This window comes from Heterocephalus glaber, unplaced genomic scaffold (assembly GCF_053883595.1).
Source record: "Heterocephalus glaber isolate CG9 unplaced genomic scaffold, H.glaber_assembly_v1.0 deba00001688, whole genome shotgun sequence".
In the NCBI taxonomy this organism is placed as follows: domain Eukaryota; kingdom Metazoa; phylum Chordata; class Mammalia; order Rodentia; family Bathyergidae; genus Heterocephalus; species Heterocephalus glaber.
Genome location: NW_028258413.1, coordinates 5,909,537 through 5,923,058, shown reverse-complemented (window position 1 = coordinate 5,923,058; position 13,522 = coordinate 5,909,537). Strand labels below are relative to the sequence as shown.

The 13,522-nt window shown below is 42.1% G+C and overlaps 1 protein-coding gene across 2 annotated transcripts in view; it reads right to left on the bottom strand.

Annotated features, from left to right (window-relative positions):
- Ppa2 (inorganic pyrophosphatase 2) overlaps positions 1-13,522 on the bottom strand; it is a 71,781-nt gene that overhangs the window by 41,071 nt on the left and 17,188 nt on the right. For both annotated transcript variants that reach the window (XM_013066073.3, XM_021245402.2), the window contains one exon: positions 5,688-5,807. In XM_013066073.3, the coding sequence (XP_012921527.2) occupies positions 5,688-5,807 (120 nt within the window). The remainder of the gene's footprint in view (positions 1-5,687; positions 5,808-13,522) is intronic.

Below are 13,522 nucleotides of genomic sequence, written 5' to 3'. Positions count from 1 at the left end.
CAGACCCTCCTTCCCGAGTGTCCCTTTACTTCCGCTTTCTTCCCATCACCCACTGCCTGGCATCCACTCCCACAGTGCGCTGTCCACCAGGGCATAGGTCACAGCCGGTACCCGGAGGCCACGGCGGTCAGTGGCGCGGCTCTGCGAGCCAGGGCTGCAGTCACCTTAAGGTCCTGGGACAACAGCGTGAGATCGGGATTACTGCTCAGAAAGCCATGCCATCCGAGGCTCACGGGCCCCCAACAGCACCCCTACTCCCAGAGAGGAAAATGCGGCCCCCTAGAACTCACACCCGGCTTTATGAAGTTTTCTAGCCCCACCTGAGCCACAAACTACTGTGACGAAATCACCCAGACTTCAGAGTCATCAGCTATGAAAAGAACGGCTCGACTAAGACAAGCTTCAGATGCACTCCCTCCCTGGACCTCTGGGGTTGTCAGTTCTCACTTGCAGTCGGCACAATCGATCACTTCCAGAACAGGAAGCTTGGAAACCCAGGAGCTAATTTAGCCCAGTGATTGCTGTTCATTTTAAGAAAGTCTTTCCTTACACTGAGACAAAACCTGTCTTCCTGTAACTCGTACTCAATTCGGTTTTGGTGGGTGTATTTGTAGGTTTGCTTGGGGTTTATGCCCCCAGAGCTCTACTTTCAATACTATCTATCAACTTAGTTCCCACTGCTGAAGTAGTATGTATACGACTGCAAGTTCTTCAGCTATATATTTTATTTATAAGGCCATTTCAAGATTTTCTGTACCAGCAAAAATATCAGACTAATTCTTTCTGCTACCTGTGCCTCTCCTACATCTACAGGCTTTAGTGTTACTGCAATAAGAGGTATACACTAAGTGACCTCAAATTCAACTTGAAAATATAGAATAACTTTCATATGACAGGAAATCGTAACCAATTTAAAACTTTGAGAGCACGCCCTCTTGTGGAAGCTCAGGTATATAACTAGGCAGAGCAACAACTAGAAAAGCAGTACATCAAAGAGGGGAAAGTTCAACACCTAAATATATGTTTTTGCAAAGTGAGAAGCACTTAACATCTAGAATATAGAAATAACTTCTACAACTTAGTATGAAAACGGGCAAACCGGTGAAAATGGGCTGAAGACATGAACCGGTAACTCAAAGAAAAAGAAAGATGAGTAACTTTCAAATGTATAAAAGATACTGATCAGAGAAACAAATTAAACCACAATGCAACAGTTTCAACAATTTTTTTTTAAAAATCTGACAATCCCAAATACTAGGCAGGAAGTAGGGCATTTGGAACGATACATATTGCTGGTAGGAGTGTAAACTGTTACAACTTCTTTTGGTAAACTATTCGGGAATACTTACTAAAATATGCACACAGCTCACAATTTGACTGGTAAGTGTGTACCTACATATGCAGAAAAAGTTTAGCAAGGACCCAGGAAAGGCATTAACAAAAAGTATGAACAACCTATAAATAGAAAAATAACAACAGGGGCTGATCAAAAATACGATGTGTTCAAATTTTTAAAAAACTTACAATAAAAGACCTATTGCCATTATTAACCCTAAAGTCTTTCCCCACACTTTGAACACACTCATCCCATCGTCCTTGCCAAGTTCATCAGCAGCTCTGGAGGTCTCTTTCCTGAGTGCCTTTATGAGTTGTGATCAAAAAATACAGTGAATGCCGCTGCTGAGCACCCTCCAACTGAAAGACAGCTCGTAAACACATGATGCTGTGTCTGCATCCACCTCAGTCACCAGATCTGGCACCATGTGACTGCTGGTTCTTCCCAAAGTCAAAATAACCTTGAAAGTGAGACATTCTGAATCAACTGAGGACAGGACAGCACAACTAAAGACACTCAGGAAAAAGGGCTTCCAGATCTGCTTCAGAAAGTGGCAGGAACCCTGAGATAAATGTCCAAAACAAGGGGTAGGATTTTGAGGATGCACGGAAATGTGTCTTTTACTGTGAAACATTTTTTTAAAAAAATCATAAACATCTACCATATTATTCAATCATACCTAGGCTAAGGGTCTGTCTTTCCTACACAGTGCAAGTTCCACAAAAGCAGAGGCTTTGTTCTGCACACATACATCCTACAAACTTGAAATAGTAAATGCTGAACCAATTTTAAATTAGCAAAAATGAGAAAGTATGTCTAAATATAGAAGGCTTGCCAACCAAAGTCACTGTTTGAAGTGAAAAGGGATTAATGTGTCTTTTACTATAATACATATTTTTTGAAAGATTTCTGGGATATTCTCCGTAATTTTGATCATACTGCTGTCATACAGATGACTACACACCTACAAAAATGAATCAATCTGAATCCACCCTTATTGATCTAGCCTAAAACAAACCTCACTCATCTCTGTCTAAGAGTTGGAGATTATCACCTTATAATCTATACTATAATCACCATGCTCTGGCCCTTGGGGCTCTGAAAATCACTGACCAGTACGAAGCTGTCCACACAGTGGTTCCTTCTTAACTGATGAGGGTGTGAGCGCTGCTCCACTGCCAGCTGCACTTCGCTGCCAGTCCCCGCACTGTGCCGCCCACGTCTTCCAGCCAGAGCCACCTGAGACCAAGACCCAGTCTGGAGCCCCCAGGACCTGGTCCAGCTACACTCTGACCTTCTCTTGACCTTCTCCTTCCTTACCCCCAAGTGGCTGTTGGGGGGGGGCGAGACCACCCCAGTACCTGTCTCAAACTAATAAACGACACCACAACCCATTTGGGGCCAATGAACCAAACTTATAACGAACACATCAATATCCCAGTAAGACTGAAGAAACTTTGAATCTAAGTGCATTAGTCCTTCAATATTATCCAGACATACACTCTACACATTCACTCGGAGACATAACGCTGCAGGTCTGGTGACTTGTGGACAATATGATTTTTACCTGGGCCAAACTAAACCTTGGAGCAAGGCATTATGGGAAAAGGTATTAAGAATCTGAGAGCAAAATGTCTCAAATGCTGATGTTGCAGTGACGAGTCATGGCTACATGGAGAGATTTCTCCTTGAACAGAATCCTGTTGCCTAAATGCCCTGCAAGCAGCTGGCTTGGTAACTGTTTCAACCAATTTCTTCCTGTTCTGAGACAAACCACAGGGGAACTGTAAGATCTGATATCCTCGTGTGCCTACGAAACAAACACACGCACAGCATTCATGCATTTATTCAGAATCGAAATATTTATTAATCTCCTCAGTGTCGGATGCTAAGCTGGCGACTGGGACAGATACATCAACAAAACAGATGGAACACCATCTCTCAGGAAGTCTGTTTCACCCAGAATAAAACAATAAACATGATAAATAAAGAAGTTATTCAGCAGGTTACAATTTGGTAGGTGTGATGTAAAGGAGAAAAATAAAGCACAGAAGTAGGAACACCAGTTCAGGAGGCATGGTCAAACTTCTCTGCTTTGTTTTTTGAGTCATGGTTTCACTACATAGTCCAGGCTGACTGAACTCCAGGCGATTCTCCTGCCTCAGCCTACCTCGTGCTGGGATTACAGACGTGCACCACCTTGCCTGGCTGGTCAGATGTTTTAAAGGAACTCTGGTGGATGTCATGACGAAGGTGACTTGGGGACAAACACTTTAGCAGGCGAGCAGGTGCACGTGTGACGAAGGGTAGATAACTCACCTACACCATCTAGAGCGTGTGTTTGAACACAGACATGAAGGTCAGTCTAGGTCTGAGACCTACAGAGCTGGGTCCAGATGCAGGACCAGGCCCTGTCCACTGCCACCCAGCACCTGGCCAGCTGCTCCCCACTTGGCTGCGCTTCCTGCTGCTCCCCGGCCTCCTTCGGGTCCTCGTTTCAAGGCCTCCCTGGAGGCTCCTCCCACCCCAGCCGGCAGCCCTGTCCCACACTCTGGGCTAGCTGACCTCGTCCCCAGGGGTTCCGTCTGTCTCTCTGCCCAGCAGAATAGTTCCAGAGGGTGCTGTCACTCCCAACACTGCCCTGGCTCCAGGACTTAGAACAAGAGCACCAACCACTCCGGAAACTCGGGTCCAAGGGGGGAGCAGGGCTGAAGAGGCCTGGAGGTTGGAAACGACCTGGCGGAAGAGAGGAGGTGACAAACCAGGGCAGGCCCTGTCGTGTGGGGCTGGGGCCATGGTAAGAGGTTACGTTTTATCCTCTTAGTAACAGGAGGCCCTGGGAGTATGGGAAAACCAGGAGCAGGTTTTTATTTTTAAGATAGCACTTCGCACCAGGCATGGTGGCACAGCCTGCAATCCCAGCACTCGAGAGGCTGAGGCAGGAGATCACTGTGAGTTTGAGGATAGCCTGGGCTACACAGTGAGACACTGCCTCAAAAATAAGTAAATAAACAGAACATCGCTTTTGACGTTGGATGGAGTGATGAAATCTGGATGAGGTTATAGACTCAGGAAAGCATGAAGTAAGAGATAACTCTCATATTACTGGGTCCAACTAAGAGAAAAACTACTGCACCTCACAAGCTGAGATGGCAGCAGACAGGCACAGCTGGAAAGCGCACACTGTTCCGAGGGGCAGAGCTTTACACAGAAAGCTGCAGAAGCTTCCTTCAGCTTGGCCTTCCCCCGTCACCGCCTCATCGGGAGGTGCAGTCACCATGTTTCCACAGGAAAGCGACCACTAGTAAAGAGGTGTGGCACCTCCTATGTACCACTGTGCCCATGAGTTCATCGGCAGTCACCCCAAGCAGGCTGTAGATAACTTCAGAAAAGGGGTCAGGTGATGATTCAAGGGCTAGCAGTCACGTGCCAGCCACTGGTCACTCCCAAGACAGCATCTTGGAATTTCATATGGAGTATGAGAATTCATAAAAACGTTAACTCTCCAGACAGACAGAGGATCTGATGGGTATGATAAACATGAAAGCCAGTGCCTCCCCGGGGCCCCAAACCCCACACTTTGGATCCGACCTGGCAGACTGAGTTCTGCTCACTAAAGAGCCTGCAGAGCTGCTGCTTCTGTGGGTGACAAAGCACGAATGGGGAACAGACAGGCATGGAAGGGAGAAAAGCAGGCAGGAAGCAGAACCCCCCAACAGGAACACGCCATACCATCCTTCAGCCTTGACTTTCCTTATTTCCTTATTGTTACCGTTTAAAAATTATAAACTCATAACGGTGAATAATAAAGCTACAGTTATCTAACTCAGTTCACAAGGAATTTGGAAAAAAGTGAATTACTTAGAAGATCCATCTGGGCCGGGGATTTAGCTCAGTGGTTCTGTCGCCTGCCTCGCAAGCGCAAGTGCAAGGTCCTGAGTTTGATCCCTGGTACCAAAAAAAAAAAAAAAAGATCCTTTAGTTAGAGCTTTAAAAATTTACCATCTATGAGAGAGTGCATGAAAGTACAATTAAAGGGGAGACTACACAGAAAGCCTTGCGGTAGAATTTTTCATCGACACAACAGCCAAACCAAGAAAAACAAATGTGCTCAAAATGCCAAACGTGAACGTCCTACGAGCCTGACTCCGGGAAACTGAGTACAGACATAAATATGGCGTGAAACAAAATTTACTGATACACTAAAACCACACATTAAAAAATTTAAAATTTACAAATCTCTCCAACTGACATGTCCTTGGAACCAATTTAAATTCAAGTAGTTCACAGGATTTACAAGGCAATTTTTTCAGAAGACAGGAGAGTTTGACCATCATAACCACAATGTTACCTGAGGAAGGGCGCCGTAATTCCATATGTAACCCTTGTGAGGAAAGACGTTGGCCACATAGCGTGGCTTGCCGTGCTTCATGTCCTGCTTAATGGGGTTCAGAGGCTCCTCCGTGGCGATCTAAGCAGGTCACAGGGGGGAAAAGGGGAAAGCGAGAGGGAGACGGGAAATGGTTAATTCTACATCCAAGTGGTATTTTTAAAATCTGCCATTTTTAGAGGAAATATTCACAGTTCAACTTAATGATCAAAGGTGCTTTAAAATAAATTAAGCCAGCTCTTATTACTAATTTATAGCACTGTGTAGGAAAAATCATCTGGAAAGGAAACATCCGGTTATATATTTAGGCACAATATTATTTAGGCACTTCATTATTTCTAACAAATAATAAAATGACTGAAGTAGCAAGAGGATAAAGATTAATCAACTGCATTTTGGTTATTAATCTTGGGTTTTTTATTATCCAGAATCTTTGATAATGTTGACGGAAAGATTTTCACCATTCTCTAAGTGGTGAAAGACCGAAATCTTTCCTGTTGGATCTGAAGCAAATCAAGGAGGTGCCCTCCTGCTGCCTTTATCCAGCAGGATCTTGGCCACCCACCCCACCCCACCCCCGCCACAGCAATTAAGCAGGAGAAAGAAATAAGAGGAATGCAAACAGGAAAGGGAAAAACATAATCGCTACTGTTTGCTGATAACACAATCATACACAGAATAAATAAATACAGTAAAGTTGCAGGACAGAAAATCAACACACAAAAATCAGTAGCATTTCTATACCCTAACAACAAAGTATCTAAACAAGAAATCAAGAGAACAATTCCATTTACAGTAATGACAATAACAACTTTAAAATACTCGGAATAAATCTACTCAAAGAAGAGAAAGACCTGTACACTGCAAACTATAAAATATCGATGAAAAAAATTAGAGACAGTAATGAGTGGACGGATCTGCCACACTCGTGTTCAAGTGTGCACACTACTCCAAGTTCTGTGAACCGAGTTCAACACAAAACTTATCAAAACTCCAAAGTCTTGTTTTAAAACTGGAAGTAAAAAAACAATCCTAAAGGTCATATGGAACCACAAATAAACCCTGAATAGACAAGGCAACAAAATATGATTTCAAATCAACTACAAAACAGCACGAAACTCAGCATGCCTGCCTCACAAGCGCAAGGTCCTGAGTTTGTTCCATGGTGCCGGAGGGAAGAAAGAAAAACAGCATGGGACCAACAAGAAATTCGGGCACTCTGAGTGACAAGCCCAGAAACAAGCCAGCCATGTGCGGTCAACTGACTTTTAACAAAGGCAACAGGGGCGGGAGGAGCCACTAAGCTAAATCCCCAGCCCTGGCAAGCTTTTGTCACAAAGAAATTACCAATATCTAAGGAAACAGACGTTCACTTGATCTCAACATTACAGAATGGATATGATGTGTCAAAGTATCACAGACACTCCATGACTCTCTGCAATTTTAGGTTTACATGTATCAGTTAAAATAAATTTAATTTAAAAAAAAATTTTTTTGTGTGTGGTACCAGGGATCAAACCCAGGACCTTCCTGCCTTGAGAGGCAGGCACAGTGCCACTGAGCTAAATCTCCGGCCCTAATTTAAATTTTTAAAAAAGAAGTAGAGTACAATGGTGGTTATAGAAGTGAGGGTGACTCTGGTCAAAAGACACAAAATCTGTGACAGGAGGGCATGGTTTTGTTTCCTTTGCTTTTGTTTTTGACACCAATTGCATGGTGAATATGGTCAATAACGTATTGCACATTTCAAAACTGCTGAGAGGGTGAAATCTCAAATGTCCTCACCACAAAAAATAAGAATTTGAGATGATATGTATGTTGTTGTTTTTTTTCTTTTTTCTTTTTTTTTCTTTTTAATCTATTCTTTTTTTTTTTTTTTTCGGTACTAGGAATTGAACTCAGGACCTTGTGCTTTCGAGGCAGGTGGTGGAACCACTGAGCTAAATCCCCGATGCAAGATGCTATGTATGTTACTCAGCTTGACTTACCTCTCCTACACTGTATTCATAAATCACAGTATCATTTTTGACTCCTTAAATATATAAATTGTCTTTTTACAATAAAAAATTTTCTAGATCATTAAAAACACCCCAGTGATTTCATCTTACTAAGTGATTTCATTTCAAAATTACTTTTCCATCAAACGTATTCACATTGACATTCAAAGAGGGGGAAAAAAATCTATGGCTTAAAATAAACAAAAACTATGCTGCTTACCACAGGCAGACTCCAGGCCCTTGGTTCTGTACTTAACGGAGGTGGGCAGAGGGTGAGGGATGCAACGTTACAACTTATGACCGAGAGAAGCATCCAATGCCTGTAACTTCCTTTAAAACCTTAACACAAACACTACCAGGGGGTGGTAAGAGTCCCACTAGCTTCCCAAATATAAACCGTGAAGGTTGTACTCCTACATAAAAATGCCTCATACACACACTTAAAATAATGCTGGCCATCACTCCCTATACTGCAGAAAGCTCAACTACCCACAGAAACGAAGGGAGGCACATGAAATTCCACTCAGAAGTGCAGGAGAACTCAGCCACACGAAGAGAGAACAATCAGACCTGAAAAAGCAAAGAGGCTCTTCTGGATAGATAGGTTCGTGTTCCACGGAAAAGTGTAAAACTGAAACAATTTCTTTTAAAAAGCTGACCAGGGGAGCAGCAGGTGTTCTTAGTGTTCAGAAACTGAGTTAGCAACATGCTTTTATTTCAGGCAGAATAAAATCTCAGGAATTAAGTCCTCAGAAATTAAAACTGCCATCAGCCTCAAATAAACACTTGTGTCTAAGAACCGAATATACCTCAGAATCTTCTTGCAGTAAGCCTTGAAAATATCTGCCATCTTGGCAAAAAAAGGCAGAGAATGAGAAGTAAATAAATATGTGTACAACAAACTAGACAGGCAAAGCTGAGAAACACTCTCTTTAAAGTATATACAAAGCTCTTTTCTTTTTGAAATTAAAGTTCCCAAGAATAATTTTCAATTATTTTCATTATAAAGAAGTTTATCGGGAGGTCCTGGGTCATGGGGAAGACACCGAATCACCCCGCTGCAGACAGGCTGCCACCTGGTTCCACACTACAAAGACGCAGAGGACACCAGACCGCCAGACCAAGGTACTGAGTCCCGCTGTTCCCGGCCCAGAGGTAGGGGCTTCTGAGCCGTCGTCCCACTGCTCCTGGTCCAGAGGACAGGGCTTCCCGGTCACCATCCCTCCTGCTGCTCCCAGCCCAGAGGAAAGGGCTTTTGGGCCACCTTCTGTCCCGCTGCTCCTGGCCCAGAGGAAGGGGCTTCTGGGCCACCATCCCTCCCACAGCTCCCGGCCCAGAGGGAGGGGCTTCTGAGCCACCATCCCACTGCTCCTGGTCCAGAGGAAGGGGCTTCCCGGCCACCATCCCTCCTGCTGCTCCCAGACCACAGGAAAGGGCTTTTGGGTCACCATCCCTACCGCTGCTCCCAGCCCCTGTCCCACCTCACCCAGCTCAGAGGAGGTAATCCGTGCAGGTGCTAACAGCCCCTTGCCCCAGTCAAAATAAGAAAACACATAAATAAGTCTCAAAACCAGACTTCCAGATCACCTACAGCAACCCCAAAGGGAAATGAGATGGAACACTCTGATACTCAACCACCTGGACCCACTGAACTGCCAACAAAAGGGGACCCACTGAACTGGCAACAAAAGGGGATCTGGAAAAAATAAAATCAGAAATAATTTCTCAGATAAGAGGAGAAATTGTGCCCCTAGTGCAAGACATGATTAATAAATCTAGAGAGGGGCTGAGGAACATGATGGAATCCCAACATAAGAAACAAATGGAATCCATAAAACAGATGCAAATAGATTTCCAGGACATGAAAAACTCCACTGAAAGTCTACACAGCAGAATGAGCCAATGTGAGGACAGAATTTCAGATATAGAAGATAAGATTGCAATTAGTGACCAGGAAAAGAAAAATTGCTTCAAAATTAGAAGGGAACATGAGAAATCAATCCAGCAGCTGCTAGATGATGCAAAGAAGAATAACATAAGACTGATTGGGCTCAATGAAGAAAGAGGAGAGAGTGGAGATGACATAAAAAATCTCTTCACAGAAATAATGGCAGAAAACTTCCCAAGCATGGGAAAAGAGCTTGACATACAGATAAGTGAGGCATATAGGACTCCAAATAGCCTTGATCAAAAAAAATCTACACATAGGCATATAATTGTTAAGATTCCAGAAACACAACAGAAGAACAAAGTTCTACAAGCAGTCAGAGAAAAGAAACAAATCACATACAAAGGAAAGCCCATCAGAATCACAGCAGACTTCTCAACACAAACCATCAAGGCAAGAAGAGCTTGGAGTGACATATTCCAAGCCCTAAAGGAATACAGCCTCCAACCCAGACTGATATATCCTGCAAAACTATCTTTCAAAATGGATGGAGAAATAAGATACTTTCATGACAAAGAGCACCTTAGGAACTTCATGAATACCAAACCAGCACTCCAAAGAATTTTAGACAATATCCTAGGAACAGACATTGAGGATCACAACCCCAGGAAGCAAAGCAGAATGAACCCATCTGGCATGACAAGAAATTAAATGTAAAGGGGGAGAACCCAACAAAAAGAAAAAGTCATGGCAATGACAAGTCAATATGTTTCAGTTATAACCATCAATGTTAATGGTCTCAATTCACCAATCAAAAGAAATAGACTGGCAGAATGAGTCAAGAAGCAAAATCCAACAATATGCCACATACAAGAAACACACTTAATTCAAAAGGAAACTCATAGACTGAAAGTTAAAGGGTGCAAAACAATACTGCATGCGACAGGAACCTGAAAAAAAGCAGGAGTAGCTATCCTCTTTGCAGATCAAGTAGATTTCAAACCAACACTGATTAAGAGAGACGAAGGACATTACACCCTTGTAAAGGGAAGAATCCAAGAGGAAGAGATGACAATCATAAATATCTATGCACCAAACACTAGTGTGCCCAAATATACAAAACAAATACTAATGGACATGAAAAGTCATATATGCACTAATACAATTGTAGTGGGGGACCTCAACACCCCACTGTCACAAATAGATAGATCAGCTAGACAAAAAATAAGCAATGAAATACTAGAATTCAATCGAACTCTTGAACAAATGAACTTAACAGATGTTTACACAGTGTTCCACCCCACAAAATCAGAATACACATTCTTCTCAGCTGCACATGGGTCTTTCTCCAAAATAGACCACATACTTACACATAGAACATGTTTAAGTAAGTGCAAAGGAATTGAAGTTATCCCCTGTGTATTATCAGACCATAGTGTGATGAAATTGGAGATCCATAGCAAAAGAAACTCAAAAAATTTCATAAACATGTGGAAATTGAACAACACACTTCTGAATAACCAATGGGTCACAGAGGAAATTAAAGAAGAAATCAGACAGTTCCTTCAATTAAATGACAATGACAGTACAACATATCGGAATCTATGGTACACAAGGAAAGCTGTCTTATGAGGGAAATTCATAGCAGTGAATACGCATATTAGGAAAACAGAATGAGCCCAATTAAACGACCTCATGCTGAACTTCAAGCTTCTAGAAAAAGAAGAACAGGACAACCCCAAAGCTCATACAAAGGAGGAAATTATAAAGATCAGAGGAGAAATCAATGCAATGGAGACTAAGAGAATGATACAAAAAAAATCAATGAAGCCAAGAGTTGCTTCTTTGAAAGAATCAACAAAATTGACAAACCTTTAGCCAACCTTGTCAGAAAAAGGAAAGAAAAGGCACAAATCCATGCAATTAGGAATGAAAAGGGTCAAATTACAACAGACCCAGCAGAAATCCAGAGGATCATCAATACCTACTTCCAGAACCTATATGCCAATAAGATGGACAACACAGAAGAAATGGACAGATTCCTAGATACATATGAATTACCAAAGTTGAACGAAGAAGACCTAAAAATTCTGAACAACCCAATATCAACCAATGAAATTGAAAATGTAATTAAAAACTTATCAACTAAGAAAAACCCGGCCCCTGATGCCTTCACTGCTGAATTCTACAAGACTTTTAGAGAGGAACTTCTGCCACTACTGTTTAAACTCTTCAGTGAAATTGAAAGGGAAGCAATACTCCCAAATTCATTCCTGGAAGCAAGCATCACCTTGATCCCCAAAGCACAGAAAGACCCAACTGAAAAAGAGAACTATAGGCCAATCTCACTAATGAACATAGATGCAAAAATCCTTAATAAGATACTAGCAAACAGAATGCAGAAGATCATCAAGAAGATCATACACTCTCATCAAGTGGGATTCATCCCAGGGATGCAGGGATGGTTCAATATATGAAAATCAATCAATGTAATACACTATATCAATAGAGCCAAGGACAAAAACCATATGATTATCTCCATAGACACAGAAAAAGCATTTGACAAAATCCAACATGCATTTATGATAAAAACCCTACAAAAAATTGGAATAGATGGACTCTACCTCAAACTGATAGAAGCCATCTATGAAAAACCAACAGCCAGTATCATACTAAATGGTCAAAAATTGAAATCCTTCACACTAAAATCAGGAACAAGACAAGGATGTCCACTATCACCACTCTTGTTCAATATAGTTCTGGAAACATTAGCCATGGCAATTAGACAAGAGAAAGAAATAAAAGGAATAAAGATAGGAAATGAAGAAGTCAAATTGTCATTATCTGCAGATGACATGATACTCTATACAGAAGACCCCAAGAACTCCACCAAAAGTCTTCTAGACTTAATAACCAAATTCAGTCAAGTAGCTGGTTACAAGGTCAACACACAAAAATCAATAGCTTTCCTCTACACCAATGACAGACTCACTGAGAGAGAAATAGGGCAAATAATTCCTTTCACAATAGCATCCAAAAAACTGAAATACCTAGGAATCAACCTAACAAAAGAAAACAAAGACCTCTTCTCTGAAAACTATGGCACTCTGAAAAGAGAGATTGAAGATGATATCAGAAAATGGACAGACATCCCCTGCTCCTGGGTAGGAAGGATGAATAGAGTAAAAATGGCCATACTTCCAAAACTGCTATATAGATTTAATGCAATTCCAATTGAGATCCCAGCAGCATACTTCATAGACCTTGAGAAAACAATCCAAAAATTCATTTGGAACAAGAAGAGACCCAGAAGAGCAAAAGCAATTCTAGGCAACAGAGACATGGCAGGGGGTATCACAATCCCCAACTTGAAACTATACTACAAAGCTACTGTGATAAAAACAGCATGGTACTGGCAAAGAAACAGACCTGAGGACCAGTGGAACAGATTAGAAGATGCAGAAACAACGCCAGACACACTCAGCCATCTCATCTTCGACAAAGGAGCCAAACACCCTCACTGGAGGAAAGATAGCCTCTTTAATAAATGGTGCTGGAAAAATTGGGCTTCAACTTGCCAAAGATTCAAACTAGACCTGTATCTCTCACCATGCACTAAACTAAAATCAAAATGGATTGAACATCTAAATATTAAAATAGAAACTCTGAACCAGTTGGAACAGAGGTTAGGTAGAACCCTTGAAGACACTGGTGTAGGAAAAGATTTTATGAACAAAACCTCAGTTGCCTGTGAACTAGCACAAACAATCAACAAATGGGATCTCTTCTTATTAAAAGGCTTCTGCACAGCAAGAGAAACCACCAGCAGTGTGAAGAGACAACCCACAATGTGGGAAAAAATCTTCACCTGCTCTTCCTCAGACAAAGGTCTACTATCTTGAATCTATAAA